The sequence below is a fragment of the Salmo salar genome, chromosome ssa01, assembly GCF_905237065.1.
Source record: "Salmo salar chromosome ssa01, Ssal_v3.1, whole genome shotgun sequence".
NCBI lineage: Eukaryota > Metazoa > Chordata > Actinopteri > Salmoniformes > Salmonidae > Salmo > Salmo salar.
The window spans coordinates 70,921,671-70,946,503 of record NC_059442.1 but is presented as its reverse complement, the minus strand read 5'-3'; the positions used below and the strand labels follow the sequence as shown (position 1 = coordinate 70,946,503).

The window sequence follows — 24,833 nt, the reverse complement described above, 5'->3', positions numbered from 1 at the left end:
TCCACCTCCATGTTTGACGGTGGGGATGGTGTTCTTGGGGTCGTAGGCAGCATTCCTCCTCCTCCAAACACGGCTAGTTGAGTTGACGCCAAAATGCTCCATTTTGGTCTCATCTGACCACAACACTTTCACCCAGTTGTCCTCTGAATCATTCAGATGTTCATTGACAAACTTCAGACGGCATGTATATGTGCTTTCTTGAGCAGGGGGACCTTGCGAGCGCTGCAGGTTTTCAGTCCTTCACGGCGTAGTGTGTTACCAATTGTTTTCTTGGTGACTATGGTCCCAGCTGCCTTGAGATCATTGACAAGATCCTCCCGTGTACTTCTGGGCTGATTCCTCACCGTTCTCATGATCATTGCAACTCCACGAGGTGAGATCTTGCATGGAGCCCCAGGCCGAGGGAGATTGACAGTTCTTTTGTGTTTCTTCCATTTGCGAATAATCACACCAACTGTTGTCACCTTTTCACCAAGCTGCTTGGCGATGGTCTTGTAGCCCATTCCAGCCTTGTGTAGGTCTACAATCTTGTCCCTGACTTCCTTGGAGAGCTCTTTGGTCTTGGCCATGGTGGAGAGTTTGGAATCTGATTGATTGATTGTTTCTGTGGACAGGTGTCTTTTATACAGGTAACAAACTGAGATTAGGAGCACTCCCTTTAAGAGTGTGCTCCTAATCTCAGCTCGTTATCTGTATAAAAGACACCTGGGAGCCAGACATCTTTCTGATTGAGAGGGGGTCAAATACTTATTTCCCTGATTAAAATGCAAATCAATTTATAACATTTTTGCCATGGGTTTTTCTGGATTTTTTTGTTGTTATTCTGTCTCTCACTGTTCAAATAAACCTACCATTAAAATTATAGACTGATCATTTCTTTGTCAGTGGGCAAACATACAAAATCAGTAGGGGATCAAATACTTTTTTCCCTCACTGTATATATAGCTAAAAATGGGTATCCCTTTTGCCCTTTTCTTTAACAAGGGGTATGGCATACCCTTACTTCATTTGAGCCCTGATTTTAACCAAGACCTTCCCAGACACTGAGGTATTTAAGGAGTGCATGGTGACAGTATTGGAGGATTTGGCTATACCGAAAAATCTATGGATAGCATAATTGTGTCTGTCAAACAGTTTGGCCTACCTCTTTACATATATATATAGGAAGAAATAGTCTCCAACAAACCCCTCTTGTTGTTAGTGAAGTCTAATTAAAATGAAGACAATTGTTGAAATGAATTTCTTTCAGAACCATTTGCTGTCCACCTCTGTTTGATTATGCCGAAGCCGCTCCATAGTTGATGTCTGCCCGCTTGCCTTTTTAGTTGACTTTATCCTGCACTCTCTGTCCTCAATAATAAGTTCATGATTTAAAAAGTGTCTGTCTCATGAAATTGTTATACATTTGGTCTCCAGTCTAGGGCTACAGAAAAAACACATAGGCTACTACTCTTTCTACTGTAGGCTACATAGGTCTAATTTATGTTAAATTAATTTGATGGAGCGTTGGTGGAGAGCCGCAGCGCTGCGTTTCTCCAACAGCACACTGGAGAGGCGTGCTGGGCACGGAAAAATATACATAATTTGTGCCCCAGCCTTTGGCAAAGTGGGCACTGTTTATCATGGGGCTGAATCAGTGCTCACCTAAATAGCTGTCATGAGAAGTTATCATTGTTTTTGGGCAGAATAATGTGAGGTGTTGTGTGTTGTTGGAGGTGCGTCTTGGTCATTTTAGCTCAAAAAATGCCACCCTCATCAATCTGCCGCTCCAGGCGACTGCCTAATCCTGCCTAATCATAGATTTAAATTTGCAATCCCTATTAATTCAATGGCGTCTCTGTGGGCCTAGTCATACGTATTTGTCATTTAACTTTTACAATTATTTACCTTTTATTGTGGCAACTCCGACCACAAGGCACTACAGAGTGTAGTGCGAACGGCCCAGTACATCACTGGGGCCAAGCTTCCTGCTATCCAGGACCTCTATACCAGGCGGTGTCAGAGGAAGGCCCTAAAAATTGTCAAAGGCTCCAGCCACACTTGTCATTGACTGTTCTCTCTGCTACCACACGGGAAGCGGTACTGGAGCACCAAGTCTAGGTCCAAGAGGCTTTTAAACAGCTTCTACCCCCAAGCCATAAGACTCCTGAACACCTAATCAAATGGCTACCCAGACTATTTGCATTACCCCCCTCTCCCCCTCTTTTACACCGCTGCTACTCTCTGTTGTTATCATCTATGCATAGTCACTTTGATAACTCTACCTACATGTACATATTACCTCACATTGACTCTGTACCGGTACCCCCCTGTATATAGTCTCGCTATTGTTATTTTACTGCTGCTCTTTAATTACTTTTTACTTTTATTTCTTATTCTTATCCATATTTTTTTAAACTGCATTGTTGGTTAGGGGCTCGTAAGTAAGCATTTCACTGTAAGGTTGTATTCGGCGCATGTGACTAATATTTTTTTTATTTTATTGTATTTGAAGCACAACCAGTCATTACATTTTTGTCTGATTGTCAAACAATCACTTCAAATGGCTCCTTTCTAAAGCTACTCGCGCACGTTGATCCCCTCGCAACATATTTCCAGCCTCCAAACAGTGGTGAATGGAAAGAGACATCTGTTACACAAAACACCAAAAAGTGTAATGCCATTTTGGCGATAGAATTAATTGCTCCACTGCTGTCCGTGTGTCAGTGTCGGCCACTCATCTCTGCCTTGGAAAAATGTCAGTGTTCTCGTCGAACCACATCACATTTTGGAGCGTAAGCTATAGGCCTACCACCTGTTTTCAAGTCCATTCGCTCATCTTTCATGCCTCAGACATGCATTGATGGTAAATAGTGGTGTTATAGCCTACAGTTTTCTTGACATTTTGTTTTCATTATTATTGTGATATGCTCATGTTTTAACCCCACAATGTTTTTTTGCCGGGATGCCGTACCGGACCATACTGCCTTACTTTCACTCCTGGTTGCTACTCACTCACTCACTCACTCACTCACAGACAGACAGACAGACAGACAGACAGACAGACAGACAGACAGACAGACAGACAGACAGACAGACAGACAGACAGACAGACAGACAGACAGACAGACAGACAGACAGAGAAATCATTCACTGCCAGTTTCAGCAGCGCAGTTCAATCACACACAGTCACGTTGACCCGCAGGTGGGGACATTGGCTAGCCAACATTAGACTGAGAGATGGCATAACTTATCATTAACTTAACACACTCAACTTATCAGGACCCCTCATCATGCAGAAGCCAGAGTGAAATGAGTGGGAACAGTAGGTGAGTATATACTGGTGTGTAGAGTGGTAGAGAAGTATCTAGTGGCATAGACTAGAGGCCAGACACCAGCAGCAGTAACTAACAACACATTAACCTCCTGCAGAGCCAGACACTGGTGTGGAGGGATGGAGGATAGAGGATACTGGGTATTTCTTAATCAAATTACAAACTGAAGGCTTTGTGGTACATTAGTTGTGGACTTTCTATGTGAGACATATGGTGAAAAGTGAGATAGTGAGTGTGTGTCTTGGAAAACTCATGTTTTTTTTCCTTCTTTTAATTACGTTCGACCTAATGATGCAGAGAGTTGTGCTCTCTTCATTAGAATACAATGTTTGTCTATTGTTTGGGTTTTCTCTTTCAGTAAACAAATGACCCACTGCTGTCCTATGATATTTAACTTTTCCAACTTTTGCCAGCTATGGAATAGGAAGTTTATCAGAAATACAGTAACGGGAGGAGAGAACGGAGGGCATAGGAGAGGCATGGCAACCAACATGACCAAGAAGCTGTCAGCGCAGAGAGGAGGACGAGTGATGATTCATGAGAAACTGAGCCAGCTGCAGCCATTTTGTGAAAAAAGGTTACAGACGTGTCATTGCAGCCAGGTGCCATTTTATTACTGCTTATGATAATTCACAAACACTTAAGAGTGTAGCACATATGCATTAGCTGTGAATATGCATTCCATTTAGACCAAACTAAAATATAAACGCAACAGAGGAGTGAGACAACATTCCACAATCAACAGCCTGATCAACTCTATGCGAAAGAGATGTGTTGTGCTGGTTCTCTGATCCACACCCCTACCTTTTTTTTAAAGGTATCTGTGACCAAAAGATGCATATCTGTATTAACAGTATTGTGAAATGCTTTGATTAGTGCCTAATGCATGTATTTCAATTGACTGATTACCTTATATGAAATGTAACAGTAAAATCTTTGAAAATGTTGGGTTTATATTTTTGTTCAATGTGGTAGCCTAGATCACTCAAGGAATAGTGCAGCTTTTCTTTAATGTACAATACTTTCAATTGTTTTCCATTATCTGTGCACTTCTTGATTAAGCAGTCATTACTGTAAAATATAATTTGTTGTTAATTGTAATGATATACGCTGAGAGTCGGGAAGCAAGTTCAGGGAGTGAGCGTTTTAATAAAATAAACGGAACATAATACAAAACAAGAAACACTAACAGTACACCGACATGAAACTGAAACAGAAACGCCTGGGGAAGGAACCAAAGGGAGTGACATATACAGGACAGGTAATCAGGGAGGTGATGGAGTCCAGGTGAGTCTGATGATGTGCAGGTGCGCGTAACGATGGTGACAGGTGTGCTCCATAACGAGCAGCCTGGTGACCTAGAGACCGGAGAGGGAGCACATGTGACATTAATGATATACCTGGTAGATGGATAGATGAATAAATCGATCCGTCTCTCTGTTTTCGACATCTTGATGAGTTGGCCTTGTTAGATGATGGTATGGATCACCACGTCCACTCTGTCCACTCTCATCCTCAATTCATTTACTAAAGTGACAACATGAAACAGAAAAAAGATGTAGTGAAATTCCAAAGGTGGAATGTTATTAAATAATGTCATAATTAATAAACATTATTTAAAAAACCCGCTGAATTATACAGGGTTTTTATGTCAAACGGTTTTGTTATGTTTCAGTCATCCGTGATGTATATAAAGTGTAATATTGGGACGCAAACTCAAAATGTAATACATTCCAACTCTATATCTGACATGGTACAGATGTCTTCTTCTTTAATCCCATAACCATGTGTGTGAGATGTATACGTATTTAAAAGTAGATTTCTTTAAGACTACCAAGAAACATTCTGTGTGACCCTGATTTAGCCCACTGCAATAAAAATGTATGAAGCTGTCCCAGGGAATCACCAGAATCAATAACGCTGTAACCATAACGATTCCTCAGCTTGGCACAAAATTAGTCTGATAGTTATTATTAGCATTATTGTCATTATCGTTACTGGGATATGTTGCCATTTGACATCCTTGACTCAATGGGTCATTGTTGCTTGACCTTATTGGATGGTGAAGCTGCCGTTAAGTCAGACAATTTTAGCATGTGAAATAGTATACCTATATGTGAGAGGTCAGTGAGAGGTAGAGTGCCTTCGAAAAGTATTCAGACCCCTTGACTTTTTCCACATTTTGTTACTTTTACTGCCTTATTCTAAAATGTGTTAAATAAATACTAAATCATCAGCAATGTACACACAATACCCCATAATGACAAATTGAAAACATTTTTTTTTAAATTAAAAACCAAATGACCTTATTTACATAAGTATTCAGACCCTTTTCTATGAGGCTCAAAATTGAGCTCAGGTGCATCATGTTTCCATTGATCATCATTGAGATGTTTCCACAACTTGATTGGAGTCCATCTGTGGTAAATTCAATTGATTGGACAAGATTTGGAAAGGTACACACCTGTCTATATAAGGTCCCATAGTTGACAGTGCATGTCAGAGCCCATAACCCGATGGTCACTCTAGAGTTTTTCTGTGGAGATGGGAGAACCTTCCAGAAGGTCAACCAGCTCTGCAGCACTCTACCATAAAGGCCTGATTGATGGAGTGGCCAGACGGAAGCCACTCCTCAGTAAAAGGCACATGACAGCCCGCTTGGATTTTGCCAAAAGGCACCTAAAGATTCTCCAACCTGATGAAACCAAGATTGAACTCTTTGGCCTGAATACCAAGCATCACGTCTGGAGGAAACCTGGCACCATCCCTATGGTGAAGCATGGTGGTGGCAGGATGTTTTTCAGCGGCAGGGACTGGGAGACAAGTCAGGATTGAGGCAAAGATAATCGGAGCAAACTACAGAAAGGGCCTTGATGAGAACCTGCTTCAGAGTGCTCAGGACCTCAGACTGGGATGAAGATTCATCTTCCAACAGGACAATGACCCTAAGCACACAGCCAAGACAACACAGGAGTGGCTTCTGGACAAGTCTCTGACTGTCCTTGAGTGGCCCGGCCAGAGCTTGAACCCGATCGAACATCTCTGGAGGAACCTGAAAATAGCTGTGCAGCAACGCTCCCCATCTAACCTGACAGAACTTGAGAGAATCTGCAGAGAAGAATGGGAGAAACTCCCTAAAAACAGGTATGCCAAGCTTGTAGAGTCATTCCCAAGAAGACTCGATGCTGTAATCATTGCCAAAGGTGCTTCAACAAAGTACTGAGTAAAGGGTCTGAAAACTTATGTAAATGTAATATTTCCGTTTTAAAATATAAAAATTAATAACCTGTTTTTGCTTTGCCATTATGGGGGTATTGTGTGTAGATTGATGAGGAAAAAAATGATTTAATCAATTTTAGAATAAGGCTGTAACGTAACAAAATGTGGAAAAGGTCAAGGGGTCTGAATACTTTCTGAAGGCACTGTATACCACCATATACCACTACCAAATGGTTTACTTATTTCCCTTCACATAGGTTTACAGGTGGCTATAGACAGTGAAACGGCAGCTGAATCACTAGCGATAAAGAGCTTGCAAGAAATGCAATTCTCTATACTCGTGTGCGTGACATTAACTTGAAACTTAAAGGTTAACCGTTTGTAATTAAAAACCAAGCACACTAATCATGCTTTCGTCGGAGAAGCAAACAGGGTCGCTTCTCTCATGTCGCGGCGGTAATGAACCATGTTAATTGTAAGGCCTGAGGGCCACCTATGGCATTGACTAATTGTTTTGATATGTGAGTACCTTTATTTAAGTGACTATAGTTGAGTTTGTCATTTAGCAGACGCTCTTATCCAGAGCGACTTACAGTAGTGAATGCATACATTTCATACATATTTTATTTTCATTTTTTCCCGTACTGGTCCCCCTTGGGATTTATGTTGGAGAGTTTACCCTACTAACTTGGGGGCGGCAGGTAGTCTCGAGGTTAAAGTGTTGGGCTGGTAACCAAAAGGTTGTTAGTTTGAATAAATCTGACGTAGTGCCCTTGAGCATGGCATTTAACCCCAATTGCTTGAGGGATGCTGGAAAAAAATTGTGGACCATGGCTCTGACCTCAATTCTCTGCGGTTGTCTCAGGGAGTGTGAAATAGAACAAATAGAGCACCTGTGTAGTGTATGGTTGCTAACTTCCCACCTGGTCTCAGAGTGATTCCCATTGTTACAGTAACTGCTTGGTAATCTCATTTGACATGGGGACAGATTTATGAAGTGTTTGCACCTGTTATTTATACAATGTAACCAACAATGGAAGCCAACCTATCTATATGTCATCTTAAGTGATATGATAACCTTTTGTTCTACCTTGTATGTTTTGATTCCCTCAGGGAAAGAACAGGTGAAAACTTTCCTGTGCTACAACCGCTTCACAAATATGCATCAGTACATCCTCCTCATATCATGCCATACCTGGCTGTCACACAACACTTTCAAACGACTTTTTTTATATAATTGTTTGTGGTGAAAAAAATTGTGACATTCGGGTGTCCACTACAGAGGACATTTTTTGATAACATCTTATTTAGCTATTATTTAATGTGAAAATATTATTACGCAGTCCTGACAACTCACTTATCCTGAGATATTCACTTACTAGAAACAAGTAGAATATCAAACTCACAAAAAGTATAATTAATAATTACACACACTTCTTTTGAAATTTGCAAATTTGGACGGCAGGCATTTTTTTTACAACCAGGAAGATACAGTTGTCATGGTCACACCTCCACATGTGCTATCATTGAAAAGGCCAGAATATCCTCTCTAAGGGACAACATGACGTAATACAGTGGCTTGTATGGCCTCAGAAATACGGGCCAAGAACTGATGTCCAGTAGAGAGGACAAAAATGAATTACTGGGTCTCAGGAGGATATTATTCATGTCCCAGGGGACATCACTCACCTAAGAGGCCAAGCCTTGCCTTGCCTTCACTTAAACATGTAGTGTTTTGTGTTTACGATGCTCCTGCCCACTCTGGTTTATCAGTTAGGGTCAGAGGTGAGCTGGAGCGATGGCGCACAGTGTCTTGACCCTGTATGCCAGTGTTAGGCCTGTGCTGGTCTGTGGTTGGCTCCCAAACAGAATGAAGAGGCAGCAGCAGCTGTGTGTGCAGCGCTGCAGATGTAAATAGTGGTCAAAGATCCCCCTCCCACGGTACCTTGGGTAAATTAGCAGCCGATCGCTACCATCTGTTTCTTTACCACGCGGAGCCGAGTCGGACAGCGGAGGGTTACTCTGAGAACTGGGAGGGCAGCCAAGGCGGAGGTGTGGGCGATATAGCCGCACCGCTCAGAGGCGTACCTACCCACATCAAGTTCGTAAATTAAATTAGAGAAGAACTAGGGCACTCATGTTTCTGGGGTAAGGGAAAAGTGTCTCGCTGTTATGTAAAAACAGGGCGGTGGACCCAGTGTTGACAGTTCTGGTATAGAATACAGTATGCTCTTTGACTCAGAGTTCTACCATGCCATCACTAGCCGGCTACCACCCGGCTACTCAACCCTGCACTTTAGAGGCTGCTGCCCTATGTACATAGACATGGAACACTAGTCACTTTAATAATGTTTACATACTGCTTTATTCATCTCATATGCATATACTGTATTCTATTCTACTATATTTTAGTCAATGCCACTCCGACATTGCTCGTCCTAATATTTATATATTTCTTTATTCCATTCCATTTTACTTTTAGATGTGTGTATTTTTGTGAATTGTTGGAGCTAGGAACACAAGCATTTCGCTGCACCCACAATAACATCTGCTAAACATGTGTATGGGACCAATACAATTTACTTTGATTTGAGAGGTGTAGAAACTGAGGAGTGAACTACTGTAAGCTGAAGCTGGATGTGAAACTCATGGAGGCTGTGTTGTTTTGTCTCCTCCATTATCAGGAGGAGATACTGTCACCACAGTTCCTCCATGACTGGGAGGGGTGTCAGTGTTGTTCAAACACGCGCATACAGTTGCACATACACACACACACACACACGCAGTCTGCTTACACATGAATCCACATGCCTTGTCTGAAGGGGACTGTAGCACTATTGTTTTACATAGCCATAAAGTACAGTGGAAATCAGTGTGCGTGTTGAGTCTACGCCTTTACTTAGCTTAAGCATACCTCTAGCCTCACTTCATCTCTCCCCAACTAAGTGAAACTGTCTCACCTCCTCATCTCTTTGAAAAGTGAAAGTGGAACTCAAGAGTGTGTTTTCATCCCATTTCACCCCCTGCTTGCAGTTAATCTATTGTAATTTCCTCAGCTCACTAAATTCATAATTATAAATCTACATACCCATTATTGCACCCCAAACAAACCAACAACCCGAGAGCAAAGACGGAGATGAATACCGAAGTATGGTATAATTGGCTTTAGCTCATTTTCAATCTATCAGTATGTTCAATATGCTCCCCCGCCTCAGAGCAGAGGATAGAGATGGTTACTGGAGTCTAATAGGCCTCTGCTCGTTTGATCTCTGTCCATTGGGAGCAAGCCCAACCTAGTCCATTTCTCTGGGGTCTGGCGTGTGTTTTGTCTCTGCCTGTAGTTCTGCCTTGTTCCTCCGCACACAACTGGAGGTCACGGCAAGTCCTTCCTCACCCACAATTACCCCAAACCAACCTTGCTCTGCTTCGAGATGCCGGCAGATGTCCGGAACAGCGATTGTAATGATCTCACTCTAGTTCCGGCTGGGCCTGGGCTCTAAACAGACCTCCACAGTCCCTCTATTGGATTAGCCCGATCAGGGTGACGCATGACACCCCCCGTCTCCGTCCTCGCTCACAGAGGACCCACTCCACCAACAGATGGACCGTCCAGACAGGAAGTCCATTTGGAGCAGCACTAACGGATCCAATGCGTCCCTCCCTCCCCCCTTCGTCTACCTTTGTCTGGTGCCGCTGGTGCATTGGCTCTTAGCATCACAGACCTTTTTCATAGCAGATGTCTAGAGAGAGAGTGAGACCAGTGAACTGTTACTGGCCAGCGAAGTGTAGCGCCCCTCTCTCACGCTCACACGCCACCACCAGACCACCCTGCTCGCGGTGTGGTGATATCATAGTGGTGCTGCCATGGCGACTGGTCCTCCGAGGCAGGTATTTGCTAATGAGCCTTTGTGGTTGAGATAGAGGGTTGAGAAAGAGCAATGAGGAGAGGTGAGACAGGGCGTGGCGTCTGACCCATGCTTCATTATCCTGGCAGTCTGGGTGGGTGGTGAGCTGTAACGGACGTTTGGCAGGCCAGCCCCTCCTCCTTGGCACAGAGACAGATAGACAACACCAGCCAGCTGGACTGTCTAAGAGCCAAGGGGAGGAGAGTCTCAAGACTATTGCTTACCTGTTGAATACAGTCCATACACTGGCACATTAAACACTAATATCTGAATCAGAATAACTTTTCCAAAGTACTTAATGCACTTTCTGTTCTGGAGGGTGTTCCAGACCAGAACACTGGTCATGACCTCTCTCTCTGTCTCCCCTATCCCCTCTCTCTCTCTCTGTCTCTCTCTCTCCCCCTCTCTCGTTGTCTCTGTCTCCTCTGTCTCCTCTCTCTCTCTCTCTCTCTCTCTCTCCCCGTCTTCCCCCCTCTCTCTCTCTCTCTCTCTCTCTGTCCCTGTCTCCCTCTCCCTCTGATCAACAGATGGAATAGCCCAATTATATTACTGCTGACGTCTGCTTGGTCTACTCCATGCTCTCTGGCAGCTGTGCAAGAGAGAGGACGAGAGAGAGAAGGAAAGAGAGGAGAGAGAGTAGAAGAGAGAGCCTCTTTAATTAGTATGAGCTCTGCAACATCGAGTGCTAACATCTGCTCGTATCAGCCTGTAGTGTGGAATGAAGAGCTCTTGAAGAGGGCCCACTCTCTCCGACTCTCTCAGAGTCAACAGCACTCTCCCTCCCCTCATCTCAGCCTGGTGAAATGGCCGCCAAGTTATTGAAGGGCACTGAGCTCTGAGCTAGGTCAAGTAGAGTGAGTCAGACAGACTCAGAGGGGAGTTCACACACTAAATGGTCTTGGTCAATGTCCAGGGCATGCCCCATGTGAGATGAATGTGTGTGCATTAGCACTTTATTTATTAAAACGGTTCTAGCTTTGACGGAGTGTCTGTATGTGGCATGAAAGGTATGGATGTTCTATTCACACGACACGAGAGCATGAATTTTCTGCATGGCGCCAATCCTGACCATTTACTTCCTATACTGTGCGTTTATCATTGTCCTGGTTCAGCAAGGATGGGTTAGTAGGTCGTTTGAGGTTTTTGTCTTATGCTTTGAAGTTTGTGTGGTCAATCTTTCATTTTGTGCTTTTAACGAGGTGGTTTTACAAGCGTACTGTGCCTTTTGACTCTAAGTCTAACTCCAAGGAGAATCCTCTGTGTTCAGAGCATCTCCTTGATCAGATTGTACCCATTCTGACACTAATTTAAGGAGCAGCACTAACACTCTGCACATTCCATGGAGACAGATGAACACGGTCTGGGAATCTGAGATGGCTGTAGGACGTTCCGTTATTGCCTGCTGGGAGTTTCACTAGCAGAGTTGGAATTTGTCACCTTCGTTTCTATCCAATTATAGTATTGTTGGTACCAGAATATGATACAATGTTGCTCACAAAGACCTCTTGGACTCCCTATACACTGCCTCGTTAACTAAGTTTGACTTTGCACACCATAAAGTGTTATCTGTCCATGGAGTGGTAGCCTACAGCGATGTGACACACACAGCTTCTTGTTCTTCTGCAGGAGAGGGTCCTAATTTGTCTACTGTACATGGTGCCCCACAGTGTACCAGACAGCAGACTCAGTTTGCTCCTGTCTCCCCTCTCTCCTCTCTCTGTCTCCTCTCTCTCCCCTCTTTCTCCTCTCCTCTCTCTTCTCTCTCTCCCAGACCAGACATGTAAACACAGACAGATTAGCATGCTTACATAAACTCCCTCACAGTTAGACATTCCTTGTTCACAGTGCCCTCTTTCTCTCCTCCGCTCTCACTCTTTCTCTACCTGACACTTTCTTGTGTGTTCACTCCAAAACATATATTTAAAAAAACATTTAACCCCTATCTTTTGTGAAGTACTTGTTCAGAAGCAATATTTTAACTCTCTCTCGCCACACCCTATAGTTAGCCTGTGTGGATGGCATCTCTTAGCACCTTTTGGACTATAGTCTGAACTAGTCGGAGCGAGTGTATACTTTGGGACTGTGTTTGTTCTTATGCTGGTGACCATGGAACCATAGAGCTGAAAGAACAGTGATGAGTCACTCCTCTTAGAGAACGGTAGGAAAGATCAGTCAGCTGCTGAGTCCCACTCAAGCACCGTTTGCTGTACCCACGTCCCTCCTTCAAATTAGGCATACCGTCGCTTCCTTTTTTATCCTGATTTTCATCCATAGGGTGAACATTTTCTTGTTCCTCTTTTTTTCCTCTGGGTGATGAATGCTTATTTGAGAAGTGGAACTTATGGAGAGATGTTACACAATCATAGCAATTCTGTAATGCACTCAAGATATGTGCATTAGAAGCAGCTTCTTATGGTAGTGAAAACAGTGCTATAGCTGAGTATGTTTTAGCTGAATCTGTTTTCCATTTTAGACCACGTCAACTTCTCTTTTTCTTCTTCTTCTTCTTTTCTCACTGTATATCTGTCTAACTGTGGTCAGTGCTATGTCTGACCCAGAGTCTGAATGGGACCTCTGGTCCCATATGGCATACGGTACAGTAACGTACATGTGTACTGCAAGAGTCCCTGTGCTACGGGTCTACCAGAGCCAGCATCAATGTACAAGTGAGCACCTGCTCCTTCTTCGTGTCTCTCTCCATGGGTCTGGAGTCACGCTGGGATGGTGTGTTGGGATGTTGTCTGGCTGCTCACTGTGGCTACGGAGGAATAACAGACCCCACTTTTTCTGCAGATTAATTGGTATTCTCTCTATCGCTCTGTCGCTCTCTCGCCATCTCTCTCGCTTTCTTGCTCTACTATATCTCTCTATTGCTCTGTCTCTTTCTATCTCTCCTTCTATGTTTATTTCTGGTTTGTACGTATACTCAGAGCGACAGAGCACAATGCTGTTTTGTGAATTTTCTTTGAGGTCTGCGAGTATGGATATTTGGTTCATTGGAACACTCTGTGCAGCTAGAATAGTCTACCGTGTTTCACCAGCAGAGCCATAGCCTCCAAACACAACATTATTCCAACACATTGTCCTAAGTCATTTTTCACAATACCACTGTGTAAAATCTACTTAACAACAAAGATATTCCGGGAGCCTTCCACTCATCCTCTTGCATAGACTAGCAGGCTGGTGGAAGTGTTTTCTATATCGTTTTTTTCACAGTCCATTGTTTTGCTCGGCGAAGTGAATCAGCGATTTCATGAGCAATGCCCTGAGGGTAAGAACGTTACTGATACTTATCAGCTGGGATGCCAAAGCTTCCCCCGCTGGGTATTGTTTTCAAGTGCTGCCTGTACTCTTAATTAAATGTAAGTGCCAAGGACTCTTTTCTGATGCTGCCTCTACTCTAAATCAAATGTAAAGGCTTGAGACTAATAATACGTTTAAGTTTCTCTTTCTCCAGAAGGACATGTGGAACTCACGTAAAGTATTATGATTTCAAATAATTCTTACCTCGGGAAAAAAAGTTCTCCCCTCCATCTCTGAACTGATCCCTACTTTAACAGTGAGAGGAGCATGTAGAGAAAAATAGATGAATTGTTCATGGCACGATGATCGAGAAAGCCAGAGAAATTGCCTGCCTGATCTCGTTTCACAGAAAAAAGGGAGGGAAAGAAACCAAGTACACGGTGCACTGAGCACAGAGTACAAAGAGATATGTCCCCTCTAGAAAACACAAACACTAGTGTTATGCATCTACAGTACTAGGAGTATACACAGCCTCCGATGAATATTGAAGTAAAGAAAGAAAGTTTTCATTACCATTCGCACAGACTTAGACAGTGACTGTTGGGGAACGTTGGCATATCTCTATGACTATGATAGAGCTGTATAGACATTGTACTGGCTCCCCTTTTTATCTGTGCAAATAAGTAAACTAATGTAAACTAAAACCATAGGAAGATGTGCGTCAGTCTTTCACTGTCTGTAGTGTAATAGAGCAGTATTGGCTTGTTTACTTCCGAGACAGTTGGCTCCCTTCAATCTGATCAAAGTTTAATTGGGTGCACCGACCACTCAAGGCCTCACTTCAGAATATTTGTTTATTCTAACATTATCGACCCCTCCCCTGCCAACCCCCGGAGGTTTATAATTGTGCAGCAAAGGATGTTCTGTTTTTTTCCTTCTTTTTAATTCCCTGGCACACCAAGCAGAAACAGGATGATCTAATCCAGCACTTACACAGCAGCTCTCTTTATTAACTCAATGCAGCCTCCCAGCTCCCTGTATGAGGATATCGCTGGGCCAGGCCTTTATCTTTCTGCATTGGCCCCAGATAGCTATTGATTGGGGATTGATTGGGTGGGCTCCTTGTTAAAGATATGTTGAGGTGAAGCTGGGGGCTGGTGCTAAATCTGCTGAGTCATACTGTATTTCACAGGCTCTCTGCCCATTGATGTGCTGTTGGATCTGGGCCTTCTGTAATTGGATCAGTCCATGGCCTCCAGCTCTGGGCCGGCTTAGGTTCAGCCGTAGACATCATCCCAGGTTGTGGTAATAGGGTTGTGTACTGGAGAAAAGAAGGGACGACGTTGGTAAAAAAAAAAACAAGAGGGGTACTACCTTATTTTTAAAGATAATTTAAATAGCAAGCCTCCAGCATGAGATGAGCAGATGACAACATACAGTATTTGGACAATGGTTCAAGGTTACCATCCACATCACCAGAGTAAGAGCAACGGGGTCTGAGAGACAGCAACATAAGAGGAAGAAGAGTGGTAATTAAACATTTCCCTGCATTACCATTGTGTGATCGAGCATGAAATAGAAACCTAGTCCAAGCCATTGTCACCCACAGAAAGAGATGACCCTTGACACTTAATTTACATGTCAGGTGACTTTACCTGACACGGTTAATTTAATTAAAATGAGGTAATTTAACGAGGGCATCTGCGGCCTATAATTGGCCGATGAACCCAGCCAGCCAACCAGCTGGAAGGAAAATTGCGCCACAGTCACAGTAAGGTCACGTCTGACAATTATGCTTGCCTCTGTGGCACATTTGGAAATTGATGGGTATTAATCTGCTATTTTGTTAGTTGGAGAGTAGGGCTGTGTAGGGAGCCGCTGGTGGCTTCCACTGGTTTCCAGGGGAACAGTGTTTATAATGCCCATTTAGTCCATTTAGCCATGTGTCCCATTAGCATTAGCATCCCATCTGTCTCAGTCTCCCCCGAGAGCACTGGGGTGTGTGTGTGTATGGGGGGGGTGTTTGGCATTGGCTCAGGTCTTCAAAGCTGTTATGTGGGTTGTTGATGGTGGCATCAGACAGGCCTGTCTCTTGGGTCTGTAGGTGGCACTAAGGATCGCTGCACTAGCCTGTCCTCAAGGGCTGTAGGTCAGGGTTCATCAACTAGATTCAGCTGTGGGCCGATTTTCTTTTCTTGAGCGGATGGTCAAATTGACCGCAGAAAGCCCAAACCAATGACTAAAACATAATTACTTCAAACGTTGCTTACATTTTTATATAATCATATATATATATATATATCTCTATTATGCGTGGTAATACTTTGGAACGGATTTCCATAATGTAAATCACTTGGAGCTGATTTCGCTGGTCTTTTTGCAGTATTCTATGTCCAACAACAACAAAAGAATGGTTAAAAGTGGTATTAAAATCACCAGCCACCAGTTGGGGAACCCTGCTGTAGGTCCTCTTTATAAATAACCACCTAGCTCTGACGCACACACACACACACACACACACACACACACACACACACACACACACACACACACACACACACACACACACACACATCCACACACCTTTGTGGGAATGTAGTAGGCGTGATCATCTGTCTGAGGGAATATTTAATGCTGTCTGCGCTAAGGACCTGTCCTCAGGATAAGTCATTTCAGATGATAGGGTTTTAGCTGTGTGTGAGGGCAGGGGGTGGAGAGAAGTGAGGAAAAGGACAGAGGATCAATTTCTATTTCTTATACTGTCCTTTGTTTATATCTTAAAGGGGTAGGCAGAAATAAGTATGTGACAGGACTTTAGCAGGAAAATGATTTTATCCAATTAGCAGGCCGTTACATGACTGAGTGGAAGTGGATCAGTGTGTACTCTGGTATACTCTGTCCAGTTCATTTAAATACAACAGTAGAAGAGCTTTCTCTGTCTCCCTCACATTATTACACACACTGAAGGAGAAATTATTTGGCAAGGTCTCTGGGAAGGTAAATGTGTTGCATTGACTGTGCTCAGCGTACTGCTGTAGTTGATCCCTCGTTATAGTGAAGCAACTGCCCTGTAGAACCTGCTCCTATTCACTTTGCTTACATTCTGCCCTTCCAGTCCAGGCTGCATCGTTTCTCACGTTTCTGTTGCAGGATTAAATAATCCCAAAGGTGTTATTTTCAATTATACAACACACTGTCCCTGCTACCATTGATTGGCTATGATGGTCATTGTTATGGAGACTGTTCCACTTCTCAGTCAATTTGCTTTTCATTTCAAAACATTTGTCCAAAAGCCACTTTTTAAAAGTTTAAACCCATTTGTTTGCCAAAAGTGACTCTTCTAAGAACATGAAGCCCACTGTGGTGTTTCATATTGCAGGTATATCTTTGCCCTTGTTTGCACAGATGAGATTTCTCACCCTCTTTCAACAAGTAGACAAATGTTGCTTGGAAACTTTGCAAATACGGCGGAAATTATATTTGTTATCGCCTCTGGATATTATGCCCAGCGGCATACAGCGGAGGTGTGGGATGCAGGGAGTTTAGGACTCAACGGGTCTGGTTTAATAGTGCTGTATTGTTGTCAAATCACAGCCCATCTCAGGGGACCCCTCTCTTTCACTCCAATAGAAGGCCTGTTTAAATATTTCATGCCAATAACCGCCGCCTATCCTATCGCTCCTCTCATCCCAAGCCGAGCGCCAGCCAGAGGACGGGGCTTTAATAAGAAGATAATGAATGATTAATTGAAAGGATATCAATCGTGTCTGCGTCAGTGTAGAGCTCCAACAATGTCCAACGTGTTGTCTCCTGACGGTCGTCAAGGGCAACATAATGAGGCGTGTGCACTTGGGCAAAGTCTTTAAAGAGACTTCCCTAGATCTGCTGTTACAGTGAGAAGGTAGTAGGAAAGGGGAACATCTTTTTATTAGAGAATCAGATAATCATACTTATAGCTACCGTAATATGTGTTGGTGGACGTGTAAAACTTCAGTTTAAACACTCAAATCTTTATCTTTTTTTCCATAGAACCAGTCTAATGAGATTGAATCAGACATTAGATGTTTGTATTATTATTCTCAACCCAAATGTCACTTTCCTCTTCATTAGGGCTGTATTGATGAACACAGGGAGTCTCATTAAGAGTTGGACAGGTCTTGTTTGCAGTTCTCCTCTAATCACTGATTAAGACATTAATCAGGATAAGCCCAGAGGAGGCTGTCATTGATTAAGTAATCCAGTTAGAATGCAGATTGGTAGGACCGCAGGTCCATCCTCTTCCAGCCATATATCTACTGGCTCTCACTGCAGCAATATAGCATGAGAAATGTCTTCTCAATGAGCTTGGCATTTCTACTACATCAGCAGTCTTTGTGTGTATGTGTGGTGTGGGCGTGAGTGCATGCATGCTCTCAAGAATAATGGTTTGCTGGATAAAAGCCAATCTCCTGTCAATGCCTTTCTATACCCCAAAAATCATTACTTTGTCATATTCCATTTTTCGGATTCTGAAAATGTAGCCAAAGCACAGATGATTTTTGGTTTTGTTTTGGTTCCCACTGATTGAGATTTGCAGCCCGGTGCCCCTCTGAAGGGTAGGGTTATAGAAGTTTAGAGGATATCAAAGTATGAATTTAGTAGACCTAGTCTACTCACGCTTTGGCCAGCTGCCATTTCACTCCATTTAAATCATTGAGCACTACTTGGAGCCCCATTGTCAGTCTGCTAAACAGCCCTCAAAATGTCCTATTGCAGGTACTTCAAAGATGTTTGTTATTATCTGTGCACACAGGAAAACAGTTTTGCTCTTATTGGTCCAAAGTGTCAGTTCCTCTCCTCTGCCCCTCACCTCTCGTCCCCTCTCATATCTGCCTTTCGTTGTTTACAGCATTCTGAAATTAATTAGGCGTTTTATGGGTCATTTACTGGCAGCCGATATAGATACCACCTTGTACTTCTTGACTTGTGAAGGACTTGTCAGGGGACATAAAATACACATGCTCTACCAGGGCACAGTATCCACTGGACTCACAGCCCCAGCCCTCCCGCCTTCCCTTTTATGATCGCCTCTCTGACTGTCCAGACCGATTAATCAAGCCTCTACTTCCCGACCTAGCTCACCCTGACCAGCTCACTGTCTCTCACGCCAACCCTGCGGTAGGGACAGGTTAGAGGATAGTGAGAAGGAGCTAATGCTAACAGACAGAGACACACTGCTTTGCTCCCTTTAACCACATCCACCCCAGTGCTGTGCTAGCGGCATCAAGCTAGCTGCCATGCTAACAGACACAGCCTGACAATGCAGGGCAGGTTAGTGTTCCAGGCAGACTAACGGAAATGGACAGGTTACACATCGCTACATGCCATAGCGCTTGAGTGAGCTGTAGTGTTGTGTTACTTGCCTGCAGACACTGACACTGTGCTGACGAGTAAGTAGGTAGCGTTGACTAGGAACGCCGAGTAAATGTCAGACATGGATCCTGTGGTAGTCACGTTAGCACACAGACACCCACCACATGTCAGGGTCAAGGATCAAAGGTTATACTAACTTAAACATGCAAACATAACTCCTACTCTTTGGGCAAAAGACTGGTTGACTGGTTATACAAACAGACTCCAGCCTATGCCAAAACATTTAACACACATAGTACCATGTACTACCTGGCACAGATATACCAAGTGGTATTCCTTCATCATTGCAACAGCTTTTGTATAGTTGATTTACAGTATACCCCATTACAATTGCCCAGTATGGTATGTCTCTAACAGGACTTTCTACTGAAACTCAATGAGGAAAACATTGATGATGTAAGACCAACATTATGCATAACCGCTCTAAAACAAGTGTGCTTTACATAGAACAGGTGATTACCCCCAAGCTAAAACACAAGGAACACTAGAAACAATAGCCCAATAACATTAGCCTACTTTATTGAAGCCGAAAAGGTGTGGGTGTGTGGGTGTATGTGTGTGGGTATATTTGTGTGTGTGTGTACAGTCATATACATGAGAGGGAGGTGTGTGTGTGTGTGTGTTGGTTCTGAGCGATTAGTGCTTTTTGAGGTCGGTTCGATTATTAAAATAAAATCACGTTTTAAAAAAAATTGGGTATCAATTTCTTAACATTAAATGCACTATGCATTATGTGGGTTTAATGCAGAATAAAACATTTAATAAAAGTCCCATGGTGGTAGTGACTGCCCATTGCTGCTTATCACTTATTAACCATCATTTATTCACATTACTTTAAAACAATATTTCAGTTGTTGTGTATATTACGTTTGTTTCATTTGATGACTTTATTATTTAATTCCAAGTCATCATCTCATCTTTATAAAGCTGCTGCTTATGCTGCTGAAAAAACTCACTATTTTGTAGTTTTTCAACATAAATAAGGCATACTTTTATGACTGCTGAATACCAACTATCAGTCACTTAGATCATGTATTTTCAGGTAGAGATACCTCGCGAAGCAACAGCCGCTCTCCATATCACCTCACGATCGCACATTCAACTCTCTTCCGTGGCAGGCGTAAAAGAAACACAGACCCAACAAGTAGATGCGCAATGGATTTTGGTCATTGTAGTTAATTACCACGTTTTATGCGCTAAACTATATAGAATATTGGCTTTTTGGAAAATACAACTCCCTACTTCATCGCACAGTTCAGGCTGGATCTAATTCATCTCTAGAGAGACTGCGATGTCCGTGTTATTGAGCTCACAGAAGAAGAAAAAAATGTCATTCAAATAATTGAACCAACTTCAGTAAATTAGTTGTTTAAAAACAGAAAAATAACTGCAATTTCAGTTAATCCCTCGCATTGTGTATCCGTGTGTGCCAACTCTTATCGGTGCTTTGTGTCTGTGTGGCCCCTATCCAGCCAGGCCCGGCTTGGCTCCTGTGTGTCTGTGTGGCCCCTATCCAGCCAGGCCCTGCTTGGCTCCTGTGTGTCTGTGCGGTCCCTATCCAGCCAGGCCCGGCTTGGCTCCTGTGTGTCTGTGTGGTCCCTATCCAGCCAGGCCCTGCTTGGCTCCTGTGTGTCTGTGCGGTCCCTATCCAGCCAGGCCCGGCTTGGCTCCTGTGTGTCTGTGTGGTCCCTATCCAGCCAGGTCCTGCTTGGCTCCTGTGTGTCTGTGTGGTCCCTATCCAGCCAGGTCCTGCTTGGCTCCTGTGTGTCTGTGTGGTCCCTATCCAGCCAGGTCCTGCTTGGCTCCTGTGTGTCTGTGTGGCCCCTATCCAGCCAGGTCCTGCTTGGCTCCTGTGTGTCTGTGTGGTCCCTATCCAGCCAGGTCCTGCTTGGCTCCTGTGTGTCTGTGTGGTCCCTATCCAGCCAGGTCCTGCTTGGCTCCTGTGTGTCTGTGTGGCCCCTATCCAGCCAGGTCCTGCTTGGCTCCTGTGTGTCTGTGTGGCCCCTATCCAGCCAGGTCCTGCTTGGCTCCTGTGTGTCTGTGTGGTCCCTATCCAGCCAGGCCCGGCCCGGCTTGGCTCCTGTGTGTCTGTGTGGTCCCTATCCAGCCAGGTCCTGCTTGGCTCCTGTGTGTCTGTGTGGCCCCTATCCAGCCAGGTCCTGCTTGGCTCCTGTGTGTCTGTGTGGTCCCTATCCAGCCAGGTCCTGCTTGGCTCCTGTGTGTCTGTGTGGTCCCTATCCAGCCAGGTCCTGCTTGGCTCCTGTGTGTCTGTGTGGTCCCTATCCAGCCAGGCCCGGCCCGGCTTGGCTCCTGTGTGTCTGTGTGGTCCCTATCCAGTCAGGTCCTGCTTGGCTCCTGTGTGTCTGTGTGGTCCCTATCCAGCCAGGCCCGGCCCGGCTTGGCTCCTGTGTGTCTGTGTGGTCCCTATCCAGTCAGGTCCTGCTTGGCTCCTGTGTGTCTGTGTGGTCCCTATCCAGTCAGGCCCGGCTTGGCTCTTTTGTGCCCCCACTATTGTTCCCACTCTGACTCTGTTTGTGTTTGTTTTCTTCGGGGTGTTTGGAGCATACGCCGATAAAAAGCCGCTCAGCGTCTGACTCAAACAGGCTTTGTTCATCTGCCACTTCCTCATTAATTAAGTTTTCCTCCCTCCTCTCTTCCCCTCTGCCTCTCCCCCCGCTGTTCTTCTCCTCTGGTCCTCTTCTCTGACTCCCTCTCTCTCTCTCTTTCTCTCGCTCTCTCTCTCTCTCACTCCCCCTCTCTCTCATTCCCTTTCTCATTTTTGTCTACAGCAGCTCATGCGGGAGCGACAGCAGATGGCCAGCCGTCCCTTTGCCTCGGTTGCCGTGGCGCTGGATGTAAGCGCCGGCCAGGAACAGGAAGAGCTGCTGCAGGGGCAGGTGGAGGTGGGTACCTAACACATCTCATTAGCATATTGTTGTCCATGGCAATGGTGATACCGTGGAATACAGGCTTGGCACCGAGATCGCCCACAGCATCCTCTGTTGTGTGTAGACACTGGAACGTGGGTGTGAGAAAGCAGGGATGTTTCATGACTTGAAATGCAAAACATATGTGGCCAACTTAAACAAATACTGAAGGCATTGTGGGAAATCACACAACAAAGAACATGTCCAGAGTTTAGCGTGGCCATATCCAGAAAAGCTAGTTTGTTAAGAAATATGGACATTCTGAAAACCAATTCCTTTTCTTGCTGTGTCCCCAATAACATGGGTTAGGTCCTTTCATTTTATCCTTTTTAGCACCGTTCCAGCAACTATGGTGGATTCATAACCAAGCCACCACAGTACAGCTCGGCTAATCTTGGCTCGGCTAGTCTCAGTAGTATGAAAAGGGTATAACTAGTTTGCCTCCTATATATGACTTCCTGAATTGTGTTCCCACACTCCCTCTATGGGTATTGCGTATGATCTGATAATCTACCTCTGAAAATCCTAAGTGGTTTTGTGTGTTTTCCAGGTCTTTGCTTCATAAAAGATTTACCGGCTCTACCACAAATCTCTGTAACAGCTGCCGCCTGCCGGCCAGTCCACATCCGGCTTTAATGGAATTGATAGTGAGTGTCAGGGGGGGCAAAGTATGCTCTGATAATGCATTATTCCTGGTATACCTATTAATATAGTAGATGGTAGTATTATACTGCATGGGCACATAACCTATGTTAGCAGTAAGCCCTTAGAGGAGTGTTTTCCCCCACAGCTAACTCTACAGCATTCATCGGTGTCCAACCCAAAATAGATTATTTTGTTATTTTCCTGTTTCTCCCGTTTTGAGCTCCTGAAGGTGAAAAACATTGAAATGGAACGGTATCTTCACGTAAAGGTTAATTAAGTAACATCTGGTGTTGCTCCACAGAGACTATTTAGCATAATTGCATGGTAAATAAGAAAATTGTGTACAACAGTGTACTTGCGGGAAAATAAGTGGATTCATAATCGGATTTCATACATCATTTACACAGTTACTGTGTAAAAGCAAGTTCTGGACCTGTGTTTTTATGTACAGGTATATTTTGGCCAAAGCCATTTGGAAAAGGTGCACAGGAGAGCTTTTCAAATGTTTACTCTGCATTTTGATATGCTGATTCCATTTTACTAGCAGCGAGAAGCGTGGAATTGGATTAAAGTCCCAAAAACTAGAGACAGGGCTGCAGGAAGGGTACACACAGCATATAAAAAAATGACTGGATTGATAAGTGTAATTTATTTGAATGCAGTGTTGTGTTTGTATTTAATGGACATACACGTGAGGAGGTTGGCACATGTTGCCTTACCTGTCCTCTGAACAGATGGATAACACAGTGGCTTAAGCCCTTTCTCAATGACCATGAGTGGAGCAGTTAGCTAATGTGCGCTAAGTGGAGATTAGGTTTTTCACACAGCTTCTAGGTGCTGGTAAAACTGTATTTCGCACACTGTTCTGAATTATGCTATTCAGAACATGCGAGATGAACTTAAGAGTGTTTCTGATGGTTCTCTTCAAACGCAGCGTTTCAAGATATTGCTTTCCTGAGAATCTTCAAAGAACCAGCTGCAATTATTGACATCTGGTAAAAGTCAGGCAAACGAGCGACCGTCTGTTATTTACTCAGAGAAATACAGTACACCATTTCTGTTTCAAAACTGGCATCTGGTTAAGATCAACAAGACAGAGGTCATTGGAGGAATGAATTACTAACATATTTATTGGTTTAAAATCATCTATGTGCATGCAAATTGTCTCTAAATGGTTGCAGAAAATCAGACAAGTATGCAATGAAAAACCGCACAAATATAAGTTATTTCCTAATGTCATCAGAGTGGTCTATGGAAGACAAGCGATCTAAAGTAGAGACTATGAACGAGTAAGGTTAAGTAATATGGCATGTCATTATAAAGACAGACGATAGTGGTATCATCAGAAGACAATCAAACCAAATCGGACATCCAGTGTGGGTATTTTGCCTTGGCCTGGGTCTGTAGTATTGAGGAGATGCCTTGCCCTGTGATCCAGGTACATCAAAGTGGAGAGATTCATTGCGTAGGTGTGTAGCCTGAGGCCAAAGGTGATTAAAATAGGTCCTGGGCTCCAATCATTTCTCCCCTACCCTCCCCTGCTGTTGATAAAGGATGTCTGGAGCAGTTATTATTCATCAGTGACCTGAGGGCTCTCTAGTCCCCAGACTGCTGTAAAACCGGCCTGTTAGACCACACCAGAGTGGACCTGACAAGTAGCTTACTAAAACACCCACAGCCCTTACACATACACAAACACACACACAAACACCACACCTGGATCCTGTTCATTGTCTCTGAACTGGAGTGAACGGCATGGAAATGGAAGTGGTACACAAATACCACACAGAATAAAACAAATCAAATCAGTGATTAGCAGATGTTATTGCGGGTGTAGCGAAATGCTTGTGCTTCTAGCTACGACAGTGCAGTAATATCTAGTAAGTAATATCTAACCAATTACACAACATATACCTAATACACACATATCCAAGTAGGAATGAATTAAGACTATATACATATGGACGAGCGATGTCAGAGCAGAACGGACTAAGATACAGTAGAATAGTATAGAAAACAGTACATTTGAAGTCTGAAGTTTACATGCACTTAGGTTGGAGTCATTAAAACTCGTTTTTCAACCACTCCACAAATTTCTTGTTAACGAACTTTAGTTTTGGCAAGTCGGTTAGGACATCTACTTTGTGCATGACACAAGTCATTTTTCC

The 24,833-nt window shown here is 43.8% G+C and overlaps 1 protein-coding gene across 1 annotated transcript in view; it reads left to right on the top strand.

Annotated features, from left to right (window-relative positions):
- The window catches only part of LOC106607945 (attractin-like protein 1), a 356,731-nt gene that overhangs the window by 251,280 nt on the left and 80,618 nt on the right, over positions 1-24,833 (top strand). The window contains exon 28 of the mRNA XM_014205458.2: positions 21,883-21,996. Coding sequence (XP_014060933.1) covers positions 21,883-21,996 — 114 coding nt within the window. The remainder of the gene's footprint in view (positions 1-21,882; positions 21,997-24,833) is intronic.